This window comes from Netta rufina (genome assembly GCF_964035555.1).
Source record: "Netta rufina genome assembly, chromosome: 2".
Lineage (NCBI taxonomy): Eukaryota > Metazoa > Chordata > Aves > Anseriformes > Anatidae > Netta > Netta rufina.
The window spans coordinates 129,801,359-129,818,143 of record NC_140124.1 but is presented as its reverse complement, the minus strand read 5'-3'; the positions used below and the strand labels follow the sequence as shown (position 1 = coordinate 129,818,143).

The 16,785-nt window shown below is 41.0% G+C and overlaps 1 protein-coding gene across 1 annotated transcript; it reads right to left on the bottom strand.

Moving 5' to 3' along the window:
- Positions 1–1,460: 1,460 nt before the first annotated feature.
- On the bottom strand, positions 1,461–16,642 carry CHMP4C (charged multivesicular body protein 4C; the record flags this gene model as incomplete). Its single annotated transcript, XM_084281791.1, has 5 exons — positions 1,461–1,525; positions 3,738–3,846; positions 7,218–7,332; positions 8,247–8,424; positions 16,444–16,642. The coding sequence occupies 5 exons, from the start codon at positions 16,640–16,642 to the stop codon at positions 1,461–1,463; spliced, it is 666 nt and encodes a 221-aa protein (XP_084137917.1).
- Positions 16,643–16,785: the final 143 nt, after the last annotated feature.

Below are 16,785 nucleotides of genomic sequence, written 5' to 3'. Positions count from 1 at the left end.
GTGCTAGTAAATTTTGTGCTTCGTTCACAGAACTCAACTCGACAGGTTGAGCAAACCAGAATGCCATGCCCAGAAACACACGTTAGCTTATGCTTAACATAAAATACGATGGGTTAGAGCCTGTTGTAGGCTATGAACACCCAGCAAATCACAGGCTAAAGCCCCACAGATCAGTCTTCTGATGCTGTAGATCTACAGAAACCAAGTCTCTCATCATTCCCCAAGTAGTTCAATCATATATATATAAATTAATTTGAAAATAAGAAATTAAGATCAATGTGACTCTGTTTCCCACTTTCCTTGAAACTTCAGTGTTTTACTACATCCTTGTGATTTATAGCAAGCTACTAGCATAGAGCTTAAGTCTTACTTAATAAAATTTCTTTGTACAAAGCAGCATATTTAATTTTTGTTTTATACGTGAACAGTGATTTCTCCCTACATATAGTAGTTCAGCACTCAGTGGCATTTGCTCCTTAAGCTAAAAAGCCATTAGCTGGACAATAATACATAAACTTTACAAATAATTTAGATTCAGCTTTTAAACAGAGCTAAAAACGCATTTCAAAGACAACATATTTATAGTTTCCACTCAGAAACCAAATGCTCAGAAATGAAAATGATTTTGAAAATGCAGAATTAAAAATTGTGTTATTAATTCCTTTGAGAATGGGTATTTTCATACAAAGTAAAAACTCACCCCAGAATGTCATAGTGGAAGACAGAAAGGCTAAATCTCTTCTGGCTTTTTGACATGGTTAGTGGAAATCAATTTTGTTTGTCAGGGATGCATAAAATCTTAGTCATTGTCATAGCAAAGCTGTTATTTAACCACGTTGGAAACAGTTTGAAATGTGATTCAAATAGACCATATACATGTGCATGGGATAGTGTTGCCAAAATTAAAACAATAACAAAAAAATAATAAAGTATTGCACTTCAGAAGATCTACAGAAGAGTCTCCTCTTAATATATAGGACACCACAAGGTGCTCCAGGCAAACTGGATAAATCTCCATGCCTGAATGAATGGCTGTTAGCTCTTGGGAGCAAAGGTGTATAAAGCATGTGTATAAAGCTGTTTTGGACTCTCTAAGGATAGGGCTTTGATCAATTATTTAACTTTTTCATTTCCACAATGCATCCAGTTGTGTGCACAAGCGAGGCACAGGTCTCACAAAAGCACAAGACGTAACATCATAAAACCTGATACTGATAGCAGAACAAATCTCTGGCCTAGGCTGGAAAAAAAAAAAATGGAGGTTTTGGCAACTATTATTTTTGTTTGTTCTTAGACTACTTTTGAAATATGGAAGTCACACTTTTAGCAAGATTGGCCACTAAAAAAAAGTCCGTATGAAACACAACCACACTAAATTTGTAACTATTACAAATTAAAAACAGCATTGTAGCTCTTTACATCTTTACTGTAGTGTTCCATGCCATAAAAGCACCATGCTCTTATGAAGCCCAGGAAGCTAGATGTTTCATATCATCTTCATCCTCCACTCTCTTCCTGGTTGATGCTGCAGAGAAAGAGATTAACAATAACCATCAACTAATAGGAGCAGAAACAAACATTTCATTTGTTAACATTAGGACTTCTATAGTGCTCAGTTTGAAGATCTCAAGTCACTTTACTGAGTAGCAAGCTAAATGTAGGTAACATAGCGATGATGCTGTGACTAGCATGTCCCACCGTTAGCTCACACATAACCCTGATGTTAAAAATTATAGGTCTGATTTACCTCCTACTGAAAGACTCCCACAGAAAATTTATTTGACCTGTACACAGAGAGTAAGCACGCACCACAACATTGCCAGTTCTCTCACATCCAGGTCCCTTCTAACCCCTACAATTCCGTGATTGGAAGCAGGAATTAATGACCTGTCCCTTCAGCTGTGCATCTTGCTACCTTTGCAAACAGTACTAAAGGGTTCTGCATGTGCAGGTCCAGTCTCAAAATGGAATCAACATGTTTTAACGAGAGTTACCATTTCTTAAAAGGGAAAAAAATCCTGAACTTACATTGCTCAGGTAGTATCTATGGCTACTCAGGTAACTGCTGTGGTCACAGCAGCAGCAATTCCCATCTCTGTTCTAGGTCCCACACACATCTTCTCACTTTTTTTTTTTTTTTTAATCCAAACCACATCCCACTTCTTCACATTACTTGAATGAAAACCTCATATAAACAGTCTTCATTCAGCAACCTACAAACTGCATGCCCTACTGCCCAGGTTTGGCCTTAGGCTCTCCCCAGCTTTGTGCTGAGTGCGTCAGGATTTGCATTACTGGGTGGCACCACCCTTGTGTGTACGTTTTACAGCAACCAGTTGGCTCCTGCCTGTGGCAGCCCTGCTGCTGGGAGCCACCATCTCCAGGGAGACTGAGGGTACCATTTCTGAGGGCTAAAGCTGGGAGAAGGACATGGGAGACCCTGTGTCCAGTCCCTACTCTGCAAGTGCCACTGGCTTACTGCGCAGCTGGGGAAGGTCATTGTGCCTTGCTCCACATTATTTTCCCCATCTCTAAAATCAGGAGGTTAACATGCACGTCCAATTAGAAGCATTATAGGACCATTAACTGTTCATATTTTGTCATTTCTGTGTTCTGTAAGCATACAGTTACAGAAAAGATTAGCCAGTTTTACAAGGCCTTAAACTGTATAAACGTAGCTAACTAATTCTGTCTGAAGCAGTCATATAGAGAGATGAGGTAGAAAATCTGAGATAGTGAGAAGCACATGGAGATGGCCTGGGTTTAATAAAAATGTCAGCTGACACAGCTGGATCTGGAAAATAATGCATGAACAAATCGTTAAGTGCCCAGGCTGCAATTTGCACTGAGTTTTCCTAAATCCACTTTTTACTAGCTGTTCTACAGTTTACATAAGTAGATGAGGCCACAGTCCCAGTCTGAATATTTTAAACTGCTTCTCAGGGATTTAAGTGTTGACTGCCAAAACACACATAAGAGTCTTCAGGATGAGCTGATCTGGGCAACCTGTTCTGCAGCAGAATGCACCAGGCAGCTTGTGCTGCGTGTATGCTATCTTTGCCACCAAATATTTATATTCTTTTTACGAGCATCTGTATACAGCAAGTCTTTCAGTTGATAGAGCAAGAGGGACACAGTGAAAGATAGAGTTAAAAGTTGACTGTCTCTGGCTTAATTCCAAACAAACAGGGCAGAGCTACAGAAAAATCAAGACTACTGCTTAATGCCAGGAATGTCTGTTCTATAGAAAGAAAGGAATGACAGACAATATTTCTTTAAATTTGTACTTCCTGCTACCACATTCATCTCTACTTAAAATACCAGTGGCAAGTATCAAACCACTACACTATAAAGCTGAAACTTTGTCATGCAAACATTTTGAATCTAGGTCAGCCTCTTAATTAAAAAAAGACTGAGGATTTAAATTGCCTGAAGACAAAATAGATCTTCCCATTCCCCAGTGACCTATCTGATCCACATCACAGTACCTGAAGTTCAAGTCCCCTGAATTGGCTTCCCCTAATCTACAGAAAATTTGGTCCTAAATATTTTCATACAGGAAACTGGAATTCCACTTAGCTTTTTCTAATAGTCACATGCAAAAATTTGGATAAGGAATCTATAATGCTTTAAAAATTAAAAGAGCTAAATACATATCTATGATTCTTTCTTCCTCTCCTCCTACTCACAGCATGGCATAATAAAGACAAACTTGAAATGGAAAGTAAGCAGTTTACCGGGGCGAGAAGGCAGCGAGGTGGATGGAACACTTGGCAGTCTGACATCTGCCATTCTCTTGTTCATTTCTTCTTGCTCCAGTTCTTCTAATTCTGCCATCAACTCATCCTAAATTCAAGGAAAATGTTAATAAATTCATTGTCCTGACAGCAATTTGAGTCAAGAGCACTCGTAACCGCTATAAAGCAAAGCATTACTGAAATAACAGTTTATGCTTGAAAACAAAGTCAGAAGCCAGTCATATCAGAAGTCAGCATATTGCAAGTAAAATTTTCACCAACTGCAGGGAAAAACAGTGAAACTTAACTGAAAGTTTAAACAAGGACAATGAAAGTTAGACACAGGACAAGGAATAAAATTAGAAGAAAAATGCCAGTGCAGTTAGTATTCATGTCAAAAGCAAACAGAGGAAAAAGTCCAACTGCCTTCATCATTTTTTTTTTTTTCCAAATCTAGAGTCTGTACATTTTAAGCAGATTCTAATTTTAGTGTGTGACTTTTCCCATTTTAAAAACCATCCAACTTCCACCGGGTGTAAGACAGACTGTCATTAAATGTTGTGCTTCAGCTCTATCACACTAAATCCTGGATTACATCTAATATCAAAGCAGCACGGATCTCGTGAGTCCTGTTACTCACTCTTGAAGCACATAACACCCTTAAGCTTTTAGCTGCAGAAGCTAACTTGGACAGATGATCAAATCTCATTGTATAATACTAAAAATAGAAATGCTTTACATTTTTAAAAAAGCCAAGGGCTTACTCCTTCATTGGAGTTTCCCAAAGAAAGGAAGCTATCTATCAATCACAGTGTAGAGAAATAGACCTTTGCCACACTGATAAAATGGTTCAGAAAGAACCACTGTTGGGCAAATGGGGCTGGGCAAGAGTGGCTGGCACAAAGTGAGATCTAGGGTTCAAGATGGGCTTTGCCTACCCATTTATACCTCGCTTATCACCAATGTAGACATTAAAATGATGATTATGTAGCCAGCACAGGCCTGCCTAAGTTTTTATTTTATATATACAAGGTCAAAAAAGGCTACAGTTCACAAGTCTGACCTAGTTCACAATGCAAGCCCTAGAATTAAAAATCTAAAAATTAAAAATTTTCAGCATCAGGTCTGCACCTGAAGATGTTCAATCAATGGCAGCTATTATCTCAAAGAGCTGTGCAGGGTGGGGACCCACGTCTGTCTAATGCATTTAGTTAGGTGCAAAGGTAGCTGTACTTTAAGTACTTCAGTCAGTGGTATGAATATCATCTTCAGAAGTTAGTGTCCAAGCTGTTGTAGTCAATGGAAACGAGTATTTCTGAAGACCTTTAGATGACCATCTAACCCTTTCCAACACCAAATTAAGCCTCAGCAACCTCTGCTGAATGCATAAAATATCAAGAGGTAGTATCAGCCATGACAGGCTCTTTATTAAAATTAAAAAAAAATGAAGCAACATAAAAGTAAAAAATAGGGAGAGAGGGAGAGAGAGATGGAATAGTGGAATAAACAGTGGCCATAATCTTTAACATAGCAATGCAATGTCTAGAATATTGGTTCTCAAAGTGGGAGACTCAAGTTTCAAGTTCTCCTCAAGCATGGATCTAACTTGTGTTTCCCAGAACTCAGGAACTGCTGTACAACGAGGCTGTGGAGCATTGTAGTAGCTACAATAAATAATCCCCTTCCTCCTCTTGAACTTAGGCAAAAAATGAAGCAGAGGGCAGATACTATGTGGAGAGGATCAAAACTCTCAGGGTCTAGACTTCACGCACTGGAATGTGTCTATTTCACATCTGATTATCAGAAAACATTTCTCCAGCCAAGAATTCACCCCCTCCTCTCCCCTGAGAGCATCCTACTCAGGTAGGGCAGAGCTTTTATTTTTATATATTTTTTTTTTATTATTCTTCATTACATATACAGTGTCATCCCAGGGAGAGAGCCCTACGTTTAGATGTCTATTTTGAGCAGCATAAATTACATGTTTCAATGATCTCCTTACACCCATGGCACACATGTAACAAGGAAATCAAGTGTGTGGTCAAAAAGTTCTTCAAAATAAATAAAAACTAAGCATCCTCCTCCAACACAAGTGACCTCAAAAACTAGTGATTAAGTCACAAATTCTAGCACTCTTAAACTGAAGTGTTACGCAATCCAGGGTTCCCAATGACTGAACAAGTACTGTGACTATTAGGATCATATGAAAAAGTAGGTGCTGGTACAGTGATACCCCATGTGACAGTGGCTTATTTGCCCAGAACTTGGACAAACAAGCATCGCTTAAAAGTTTTCAGGTCAATCTGCAACATCATTACTGAGTCTAGTTAAGCACGGATGAAAAGAAAGCGACACTGTTCAGGATGGCAGTACGTTTAAGTTGTCTGAAGACCAGTTTATGCCAGATAAATGCCATTCCTTATGTCAGTATTGATTAAATGTTTCTTGAAAAGTTGATTTTCATTTGAAGTACAAAAATAGGAAAGCAGATAATGGAAAGAAATATACAAAGAATCACTACTATTTTCAAAAACTGCAAAGGATAGCTTGTGAATGATAAGGCAAAATATTAATCAAGCAAAAAAATATAGCATATGTATTTTTCTTTGTTGTCCCTTTGGGTATGTAAGAATAAATTAATTGGGAAGGGTGGGAACTGTTCTTTAAGGCATTATTCATATGATTCCTAGCACTTGGTCATTTTAACACATTTTAACAGTTAACATAACAGTTAACTGTGTTACTGGGTTTGATCCTCAGCTCTGCATCCCACAGGCTGTAGGATGTACAGTCTCACATACTCATATACAGCCTCTTTGCATATACTCAGCCCTTGAACACTATGTCCTCCTTAGATACACAAAATCAGGTCCAGCACTATTGGATGAAAGCTACTGCAACAAGTTTCTAGAAGGTTCTAGATACCTTTTTTGAGAGGTTTTCAGAAGAGTGTTTGAGGACAGAATCCTTGTTGCTTCTTACAGCAATTACTTCCACCTCATTAATTTATTTTTTTGGAAAATTTGGAAAATAATGAAAGGACTGGAATCTCCAAGCACAAAATAAAACCCCTTAAATTTGGCACATATATCCAAAATTGTGAATGGCAGCCAGTTCATGGTGTAGTGAAAGGAACATGCACTATGTCTATTTTGAGTACAACAAATTATATATTTCAGTGTCCCTTTGGAGAAGTACAAATTATATGCTTTAGTGACCTCCTTCCATGGTACAATTGAAAATACTACAATTGAAAATACTAACTATAGGAATACAGCTAAACCCCTCATTTTCATTTTATATATTTAATTCTTTTTTTTATAAATATATAAATAAATATAAAATGTGCTAGATACGGTAAGCTAGAACAATGATTTCTCAAAAGGTGAGGATGTGAAATTGCAGTCTCTGGAACAAGCCACTGCACCACAAAATAACTATTTTATAGTCAAAACTCACAGTCTTTAGTAAAGTACTGACCTCATCAAACTCATCACCAAATCCAGCTCGGCTTGAGATAGCTTCTGAAATTTCCTGAGCAACATTTTGCTGGTCAGTGATATCTTGCATCAAATCATCAATCTTGTTCAAGTCCCTGGCAAAATAATAAAGTTTTTAAAAGTACATAAATGAAATCCTACAGAAGAGGCTCAGAAACAGCTGATCAGACCCTATTTTATTTCATGCCCATGGATGTTTAAACAATAGAACTCATGGGGAAGAATTTTCCTTATCTAAACCTTAATATTTCCTGGCAAGCTTCTGTATGTTTTAGCCACTCCAATTTCTTCCACTTTGGCTTTATAACAAAAGCCATAATGCAGCAGCCCGTGTCTCTCCCCACCTCTGTGCTGCTCACAGATCCATCAGTCAACAGTCATATTCTCTAGGCAGACTGTATCTCCTTCCCGAGGTCAGCATCTTTGTTAGATAGATCTTTTCTGATGTTAAGCATTCATCAGAACTAGGGGGAGCTTAACAGGACCCCATTTAAGTGCTTCCCCTTATTGTTAACTACAGTATTGTTTCAATTCCTGTTTACTTCTGCCAGGGCAACCTTTCTGATTTAACTCTGTTTATTCAGGCAGGAGAATGCGCCATGAAACAATATAGGACATATAAAAATAATATGCAAAAAAAATTACCCTCTCTTTTATTCAAGTCCAATTAGTACTTTGAATCGCAACTTAGCTTATGGACTTTGAAGAAGTGCACACAGTTTCCTCAACTAAGTTTTCCTCTGGAAAAATTGAGGGCAGAAGCCAAGGCAGATTTAATAAAAACTAGTACCAGCTGGATCTCCTAAGGTATTTGGATTTCCTTCTAGACTTGCTGTTAAGAAAAGTTATTTTTCTGCCAAATACAACATCACAGCACCAATAGCTTTCCTGACATTAAATGCCTGAACCAAAACAAAGTCAAAACTGGCTGACTTGGTACATAGCAATGAAATAGTTTAAAAGCTATTGCCAAGCTCATCTTGAAAGCTAGTAGAAAGAAAGGACTTACATATTTTCATGTACTTTTTTCATAGCTTGTGCAGCATAACCCATATTCCTGAGCACTTCTGTGTTTGTGTGTGAGTTTTCCAGTGCCTCTCTCTGGAACTCGATGGTTGAGAGCGTCCCATCAATTTGATTCAATTGTTTCTCATATCTCTTTTTCCTCTTCAGTGCTTGTAAGGCAGCTGTAATGCAGAGGAGCACAGTACACTGTGTATTTTCGTAGCAAAATGCAAGTACAAGTAGTTCATTAACAATACAACCTGGAGAAGTTATAATTCTCACCCTCCTACCTGACTAGTAGAAAGGCAAACTTTGACCACACCAGACCACCAACATGCAGTGTGCATGAGCAGGAAACCTCATTTAGATTAACTCCTTTTAGAAGCACAAGGAAGAGCAGCTTCTTCCTCCACTACAGGAGATCTTGAATTCCATCCTGTGTACGTGGGCAAAACAGGGAAGATGGGAAAGGAAAAGAAAAACATCAGAGAGAAATCAGAAAGGACGTGAGAGAGAATCAAAGGAAGAGGTAAACCTGAGGCAAAATCTGAGTAAAAGCTAAGGAAGACAGAGCGAGAAGATCTGTCATGATGACCACATCTCCATGAATGCTGCTTTCTAGGTTTTGTTGTAGCAGGAGAGAGTGTCAGGTATAATGGAAAGCCCAAAGGACCTAACCTCGCAGGTGGGTTAGATCAGAGGAAGGACTCCTCTGGCTTTCAGTCGTATTTTCCATAACACTCACTGAGGAGCATGATCTTTAATCCTTAGAACTTGAAAATATATAGAAGATACATAGCCTTTGTAAAGGGCCACAATAAAATCTCGCAACCCTCAATTATCTCTGTAAATCAGCGAGATTACTGTTTTGCATTTGATAAGTTATAAGCAGAATACTTTGCCCAGAGTAAATCATTACCAGCATAAACGCATGACAAGCAGGAGGAGAAAGGCTTTCACTCAGTCTCTGTGTGTGGAACACACAATCTTGCCACAAGTATTTCCTGACCTCTGTTCTTTCCAAACTGTACATGTGCCAGGCAAAAAAAAAAAAAAAAAAAAAAAAAGACTGAGTTAACCCATTGTTTTTTTCAATTCTAATTAATACCTGGATCTTTTTTCCTCTCTCTTGCTTTAATTTTTTAATCAGGTTCAGAGCCAGCAAGCAAATGCAGCCCCCCATGCTTGAAAAACAGCAGCAATTACTGTTGGTGTTCTGTTTAAACGATTACCCAAATGCAGCGACACTGAATCTAGATAATAGGGTTTCCAAATGAAGCTAGGATCCCCTCCAAAGAGGGGACACTGATTTACGGTGTGTAGCAACATACTAAAATATTGATTCAAACACTTGCAGAAAAGCAGTCAATATGGTCAAAATTGCTGCTCATTAGTCACACAAGGACAGGTATTTGCAGAGACTTTGAAATACAAAATGTCTTTAGCACCTGTAGTGATGGCAAACCATAGTCACAATAGATAAAACACAGTATTCAAATTGAACGTTTTCCCAGCTTTTGGGGCATGCTCTCCGGATTTACAGTCCCTAGTACCAAATAGAGTCTGGTCAATGAATGGATTGACAGCAGCCCTGAGGAGAATGACATGGGGGTGTTGGCTAATGAAAAACTGAACATGAGCCAGCAGTGCAGGCTTCCAGCCGAAAAGCCAACCGCATCCTGGGCTGCATCAAAAGCAGCATTGCCAGCATGTCAAGGGAGGTGATTCCTCCCCTCTGTTCTGCTCTCATGAGGCCCCACCTGGCTGCGTTCTGCTCTGAGGCCCCCAGCACAAGAAGGACATGGACCTGTTAGAGTGAGTCCAGAGGGCCACAAAGATGCTCAGAGTGCTGGAGCACATCTCCTATGCAGACAGGCTGAGGGAGTTGGAGTTGTGCAGCCTGGAGAGGAGAAGGCCCTGGGGAGACCTTACAGTGGCCTGCCAGTACCTAAAGGGGGCCTACAGGAAAGCTGGGGAGGGACTCTGTGTCAGGGAGTGGAGTGATAGGACAAGGGGGAATGGCTTTAAACTAAAAGAGAGTAGGCTTAGATTAGATATAAGGAGGAAATTCTTCACTCAGAGGGTGGTGAGGCCCTGGCACAGGCTGCCCAGAGAAGCTGTGGATGCCCCATCCCTGGAGGTGCTCAAGGCCAGGCTGGATGGGGCTTTGGGCAACCTGCTGTGGTGGGAGGTGTCCCTGCCCATGGCAGAGGGGTGGAAGTAGGTGGTCTTTAAGGTCCCTTCCAACCAAAGGCATTCTGTGATTCTCTGATCATTTATACTTTGAAAATATGCCTGAACCCCAGTCAAAGTCATGCAAGTGGCAAATGTAAGAATTCTAACTGTTGTAGCAATTCCAAAGTATAGCAGTTTGACTTAACCCAAATAGTCTTTCTACCTGCTTATTTTCCCTCCTTATTTATGGTTATTATTGGTACTGTTATGAAACCAGACACTTCCTTTCTCAGCTTCAATTCGATCAAAATTTGATCCTGTATTCTCAGATTAGGCCAGAGATTCCAGGTAAATTTAACGTTCTGAATTTGCATAACAATGGCTGTACCAGAGAGGACTCCCGACACCCTGTGGACAGAGGAACTCTAACTGGATGGTGCAGAAAGGCTTCAACTGAAGGAAGCAGCTACCACAGGGAAATATTTCCAGACAGTCTTTTTCAGGAATGGGACTCTGCGGTGGAGCTGCTCTTATTGACTGCTCGAAGAGAAAATGGACTTCCTCAGTTACACACACAGCAGTTGTTTTCAAAATCCTGAAGGTTCCTGTATAAATATTTAATTAAACCACACCCGAATTAAGAAACCTCAGAAGAAGGTCAACTGTGAGACTTCCCCTATCATAAACAGCTGTTCCTAATTATTGTACTGCAACACCATTTTATTTAGTTCTCTGTAGTTTTACCAGTGACTTATAGAACAAAGCACTTGATAGCAAATCAATTCATAATCCTCGCTTATCAAGCGAGGTATAACATATTCCTACACCACACTATATGATTTTCTCACTTATATTAAATGAATCCCTTTCCTTGCATGGTCCATTGCAATCATAGCTCCCATTGGTGAGAAAGGAGAATTTCCTTGTTATTTGCAGTCTGTTTTTTTGTTGTTGTACAGAATCAAAGTGAATTTCATAATAAGTGCTTTTCTACTGTACATACACTCATTTTAAAATCTGTGTGCAGATTCTCAGAAGAACAAAATCTAAATGCTACAGAAAAGCTATCACATAATAACCAAACTGAAAGAGAACATATTAAAAAGAAAAAGAAACTGAGGAGAGAACATCAACTTACTTCACTGATGGTCTAAGAACGACACTGAAAGAAGGTATGCCCACTTCCAAGATTTCAGAAAAGGAAGACAGCCCAGGTAGGAAGAGTCTAAGCAGGGGCAGAGTCTGAGGAAGCAAGAGTAATATCGATTTAACCAAGAAGAGGTAGAGATCTTCCCCAGGAAAACAAGTCATCTCAGACATTCTCTCTGATGGGCTCCAAAGAAGCAGATTCAGCTTCTGCATTTCATAATGGAGTGGTCAGCAATTGCTTTAGCACTTTTCTTGTGCTCTACTTCCAACTCCAGCAAGCAGGATAGAGATTGTAGATTAGGAGCCGCTGTTTTTAAACTGATTTTTTTATTTTATTTTCAAGTTTGTTTTTTTAAATTTTCTTTTCAAGCTGCAACAACTGTAGACTATTATGTCAGTTTAAGCACATGTATTAAGAACTACTGTTATTAACATACAAACACATTTCCAGTGTCACCACTAAACTTATGCTTTAGTAACAAAGGAGAAATGACTGATCCTGGCCATATCTGGCAATGGCAATAGTAATTCTGACCACACTGAATGTATCCAGGTTTCTAAAACAGAGAACAAAATTGGGACAGAAAGAGTCAGACACCTTCATCATGGTCTCATGACAGATCAGAATAAAATGAGAAAGCACAGTGATAATCAACACTGTCAGCCCACCAATACCCATCAGCACAGGAATTGCCAATCTCATATTGTGAAGTAGAGATAAGAACGTTATCCAAAAGACCTTAAAATTCCCAGGGAAAAACTGGTTATGTCTTCACAAGACATCACCGTGAAAATACTGGATCTCATCCTTGGATACAGTTAACAAAACCTCTGCTTCAGTCCCTGTAAAGGACTGATGGATTACAGAATCTGATCTCACGCTAGCAACAACCAGAAGAAATGCTGCTGAGACCACAAAAATCAGACCACCTTAAGCAAGATCACTATCAGCATTCATAATCCTTAAAAACTTGTGGGGGAAGGCATGTACAGTTAAAACTGAAGCAGTAATTCATTAATAATGATGCTCTTTGACTCATTATAACCACTCCAGTTGGCAGCAAGATACTTGAAATGCAATCAAGAAGAGCAGAGAACAATGGCTGTACCACAGAACAAAGATGTGCTTAAAGGCTTCCCCGTATCTCCCTGCCTTCAGTCCCTACCTGTCACACACCCCGCTACAGGGATGACAGCCCTGTCTGTGTCAACACGCGACTACTGCATCACTCTTCAGTTTCAGTAGTGTTCTGGACACAACTAGCTCATTGTAAAGGAATGCTACGCGGCTACACCAACCCTGCCCAAATGTACTACACAGCATACTTACAGCACCTACTTGAGAAAACCTACGTTATCCCAACTTTTTCCATAGGTTTTGTCCTCAGTAGTATTGCGTCGCTCTCCATGGTTAAGCTTTATTCCTACTCTGGATGGGGGGGGAAAAAACAAACAAACAAACAAACAAAAAAAAACACCACTATGACTTCTTTTAACTTACTTTTAATCTCTCTTCATTTAGCTTTTTCCTTTTTTTTTAGGATCTGTGAAAGATGCCAGGCTGAGACAACACACACATTTATGTTATTTTCACAAGCACAGGTTCACTTCAGGAAACCCATTTCCTTTATTTCCTTTTAAATGGAGTTCTCACACAGCAAACTAGAAATCAAAAGCCTAGTGGGTGTGTATGGGGTGTGAGATGGGACAGGGGAAGGAAGATTCAAAAGCATAGGGATTATTGTGGGAGAGAGTAAGAAATAAAAATAAGGCAGCTCTTGAAGAACAGAGGATAAACTTTTCCCAGGACTACCATGTAGTAATATTTTCTTGTACTTTGTGCTTACCCATAAATTCAGCATTGCTGATGAACTTGCTTTAAACAAATAAGCAAAGAGCCACTACGGTCATTGTTCAGTCAGCACGTGGAGGCAGTACCCTTCCACATGCTAAGTGAATGACCACCATGAAGGTGGGAAGTCCTAGATGAAAACAGTTCTCTATATGGTGAACTGCAATGTGATGGCTGTTGTCCTAACCCAGGGCCATAAAGAAACCTGCTATTGCCCTTACAAACGTGGATATGGTGTTCTGGAGAAGCACAAAGAAAAGGTAAGAGCCTGCACCTACATAGCACTAGTCCCAATTTCTTGCCTCAAGCCTCATCAATTTTGATATTTGGGATCACTTTGTCTTTTAAGCTTTCCTGCATGACCTTCACAGTAGTGAAGATGAAAGGCCAATTTGTTGCTGGAGTTAGCAGGTATGCACTTGACAAAACCAATCAAGAGATACCCGAAAAAATACAGCAAGACTATATATATATAGATAGATAGATAAATACTTATCATGGTATAACCTCTGCAAGGGGAATTCCAACACAAATCACTCTTCAGATAACCCTGAGCTAGTTTAGCTACAGTAAAATATTAAGAGGGAATACTGGAAATGTATCACCCCCAAAGCACAGCTAATTTCAAATTAGGCACAGGAACTACAGAGATGCACACTCCACAAAGGAGGAGCCAAAAATATTTAAGTGATGTTTCACGTGTACTTGCATAGCTAATATGTTATGGGTCTAAGTCAAGTCTTCTGATGTCACATGAACCCATCCAAGAATCATTTGAGCTCGTGAAAACTTGTTAGTCCTTGAAGATGATTTCACTTGTGTCAGTGTAACTGACTCACACACATGCACCTAAAAATCAAATGAGATCATACTAATTTGGTGCATTTTCTATACCTGGATACATCCTGCTTCTGTCCCAGACACTCCCATTTTAGGTTTCACAAGCTTCTCCACAGATGTAAATATGGAAAGAATAAATCAAAGATTAGCCACTAGGTCCTTTTGAAATATTTGTTTTAACAAAGCAGCGTAAATTAAAACTTTTATTCTCCCATTTGCATGTATGTTTACATAATGCTACTTAAGGCTAGTACAGCTTTCTTCTGAACTACAGTATGGTAAAGCTGCTAATACACTAATCAACAGTGATTAAACTAGCACAACTGTCGTATCAAATGAGGGGTATCCTTGGGGAATTAAGCTCACTCACTAGCCTGCCAAATTCAACCATTTCAGCACAGCAAGGTGAGTTTCTCTTGTTTCTCATGATTGTAGTTTCATCATCCAGTTTTGGCATTATAGCCAATTTTTTCATTAAAAAATTCCCGCACTGTACTTATTGCCTTGCCATCTTTTTACTGTCCCTAACTGCAGGTCATGCACAAATGACAAGAAAGGAAAAAAAAGGGAGTTATTTTTAACCACAATCAGCCCAGCAATCCAGTTTGTAGCACAACTCTGCAAAAAGCTATATAGATAAAACCAGGGGAATTGCACACTGAGCATAGCAGAGGACACAAACACCTGGGAGAAAAAGTCACGTGTTGAATGCTGCATGCCTGAAGCACAAGGTGATAGGCTAACACCTGGAATCAGCACAGGCCAGCCAGGTTAAAGGGGAATCCTAAAGCAGATCCACCTTCTCCCAGTAATGGGTCCTCATTGCAGCCTCTGCACCTTCACAGGTGTCCAAGCTCTTTTGCAGTTGTGGAGTCAGAGAAACTTAACCAGCCCTGGGTAAAAATAACATAGCTGAAAAACCAAGACATTTTAATGCTGTATCCCAGCTTTCTAGAACACACCCTTCAGGGAGCTCTGTCAACAGAAGGAAGGGAGTAGCATGGGGCAGGAACGAGGCAGGAAACACTGCTTCTTCCTGCAGCAACACCAGCCTGAAGGGCAGACTTGGCATCAAGTCCTACAGTAGCGTGTCTGGACCTAGGTAGCAGTTGCTACAGACACCAGAAGGAGCATGATCTCTTGAGTCAGCCCCGCCACTCGTGCAACTGCACGGTGAGCCAGCTCCGGGAGCCATCCGGTCACTTCATCCTGCAGTAGAGCTGCAGCTGCGTCACCTCCCTGATCTAGATCGCTGGGCCAGCTCACAAGTGCCAGCACCTGCACAAAGGGACAAGAGAAACTTGGGTTGACACCAGAGAAGTAAGGAGTTTGGGGCCACGACAACCCAAAACGTGGCAACCCGACAGCTCATGTGCTGCAGGCGGGCAGGCTCGATTGCTGAACTGGCCTTACTCCCTCAGACTGTTTGTGCCTTAAGTCCCTACTGATGCTTTTAAATCCTAACTAAGTGCTTTTTGCTAACCATTAGTAAGTGCTAAAGTATTTCCAAATACATTAAAGGGCTAACCGGAACACCTTTAAGGTGCAGCTCCACACAAGCTCTAAATTACATGCCATTATCTTTTCTAAAGTATCCAGCACCAGAAAGAACACAGGAAAGTTTCTTGTTACATTGTGAGCCTTGAATTCAAAACATTTTGCTTCTGTTTTGAAGCATTTATGGGACAATAGATCTCAGAGCAGACAAAACAGGATTCCAGGTGACTTTAGGAAGTAATTACCCTGTTTCTCAAAGGCCTGTACGTACCCAAGACACTGCCTACCTGCAGCTCAAATTGCTTACTAGAGATGACAACATTGGTGTAAGCGAGATCTGAACGTTATTATCCCTTAGTACCCTCTCCTCAGAAGCACAGGACCAGCAGCCACTACAAATACCCTGAACCTTTGTCTGTTTCTCAGTTTTAGCACATGTAACATTTATTCACTGTGTGCCAGCAGCCCGTCCTCCAGCTCTCCCAGTGGGGATAATGCGAAGACCACCGCGAATTTACACGAGAGCCTCAGTTTCTCGCTTATCTGCACCCCCAGCGCGCAGCACCCACGCCGTGCCCCCCTTGCCGTGCTGAGCAGCGCCTTGATGCCCGCGACACCCAGGATTTAAAGCCTCGCAAGGCACCGAGGTGGCTCCGAAGGGCGCAGCCCTGTGCCGGGGCTCCCTCACCTCGCTTGTTCTTGGTGCCGTGCTGCCGGGCGGCCGCCAGCTCCCTCTCGATGCGCGTCTCCAGGTACTCCTGCTTCTTGCTCAGCATCTCCTCCGTCTCCCGCAGCCGGGCCAGGGCCTCCTGCGGCGTGGGCCCCCCCCGGCTCTTGTGAGCGGCCGAGCCGCCGCCCCCCTTGAAGAACTTGGAGATCTTGCTCATCTCGGCGGCCTCAGCTCGGGCCGGGGCTCCCCGCTGCCGCCGCGGCTCTTCCGGGGCTCCGCACCTGGCGGCGGGGCGGAGCGGAGCGGGGCTGGGTTAGAGACGAGGTGTCCGTGAATCAGGGACACCCAACAGCACCGCCC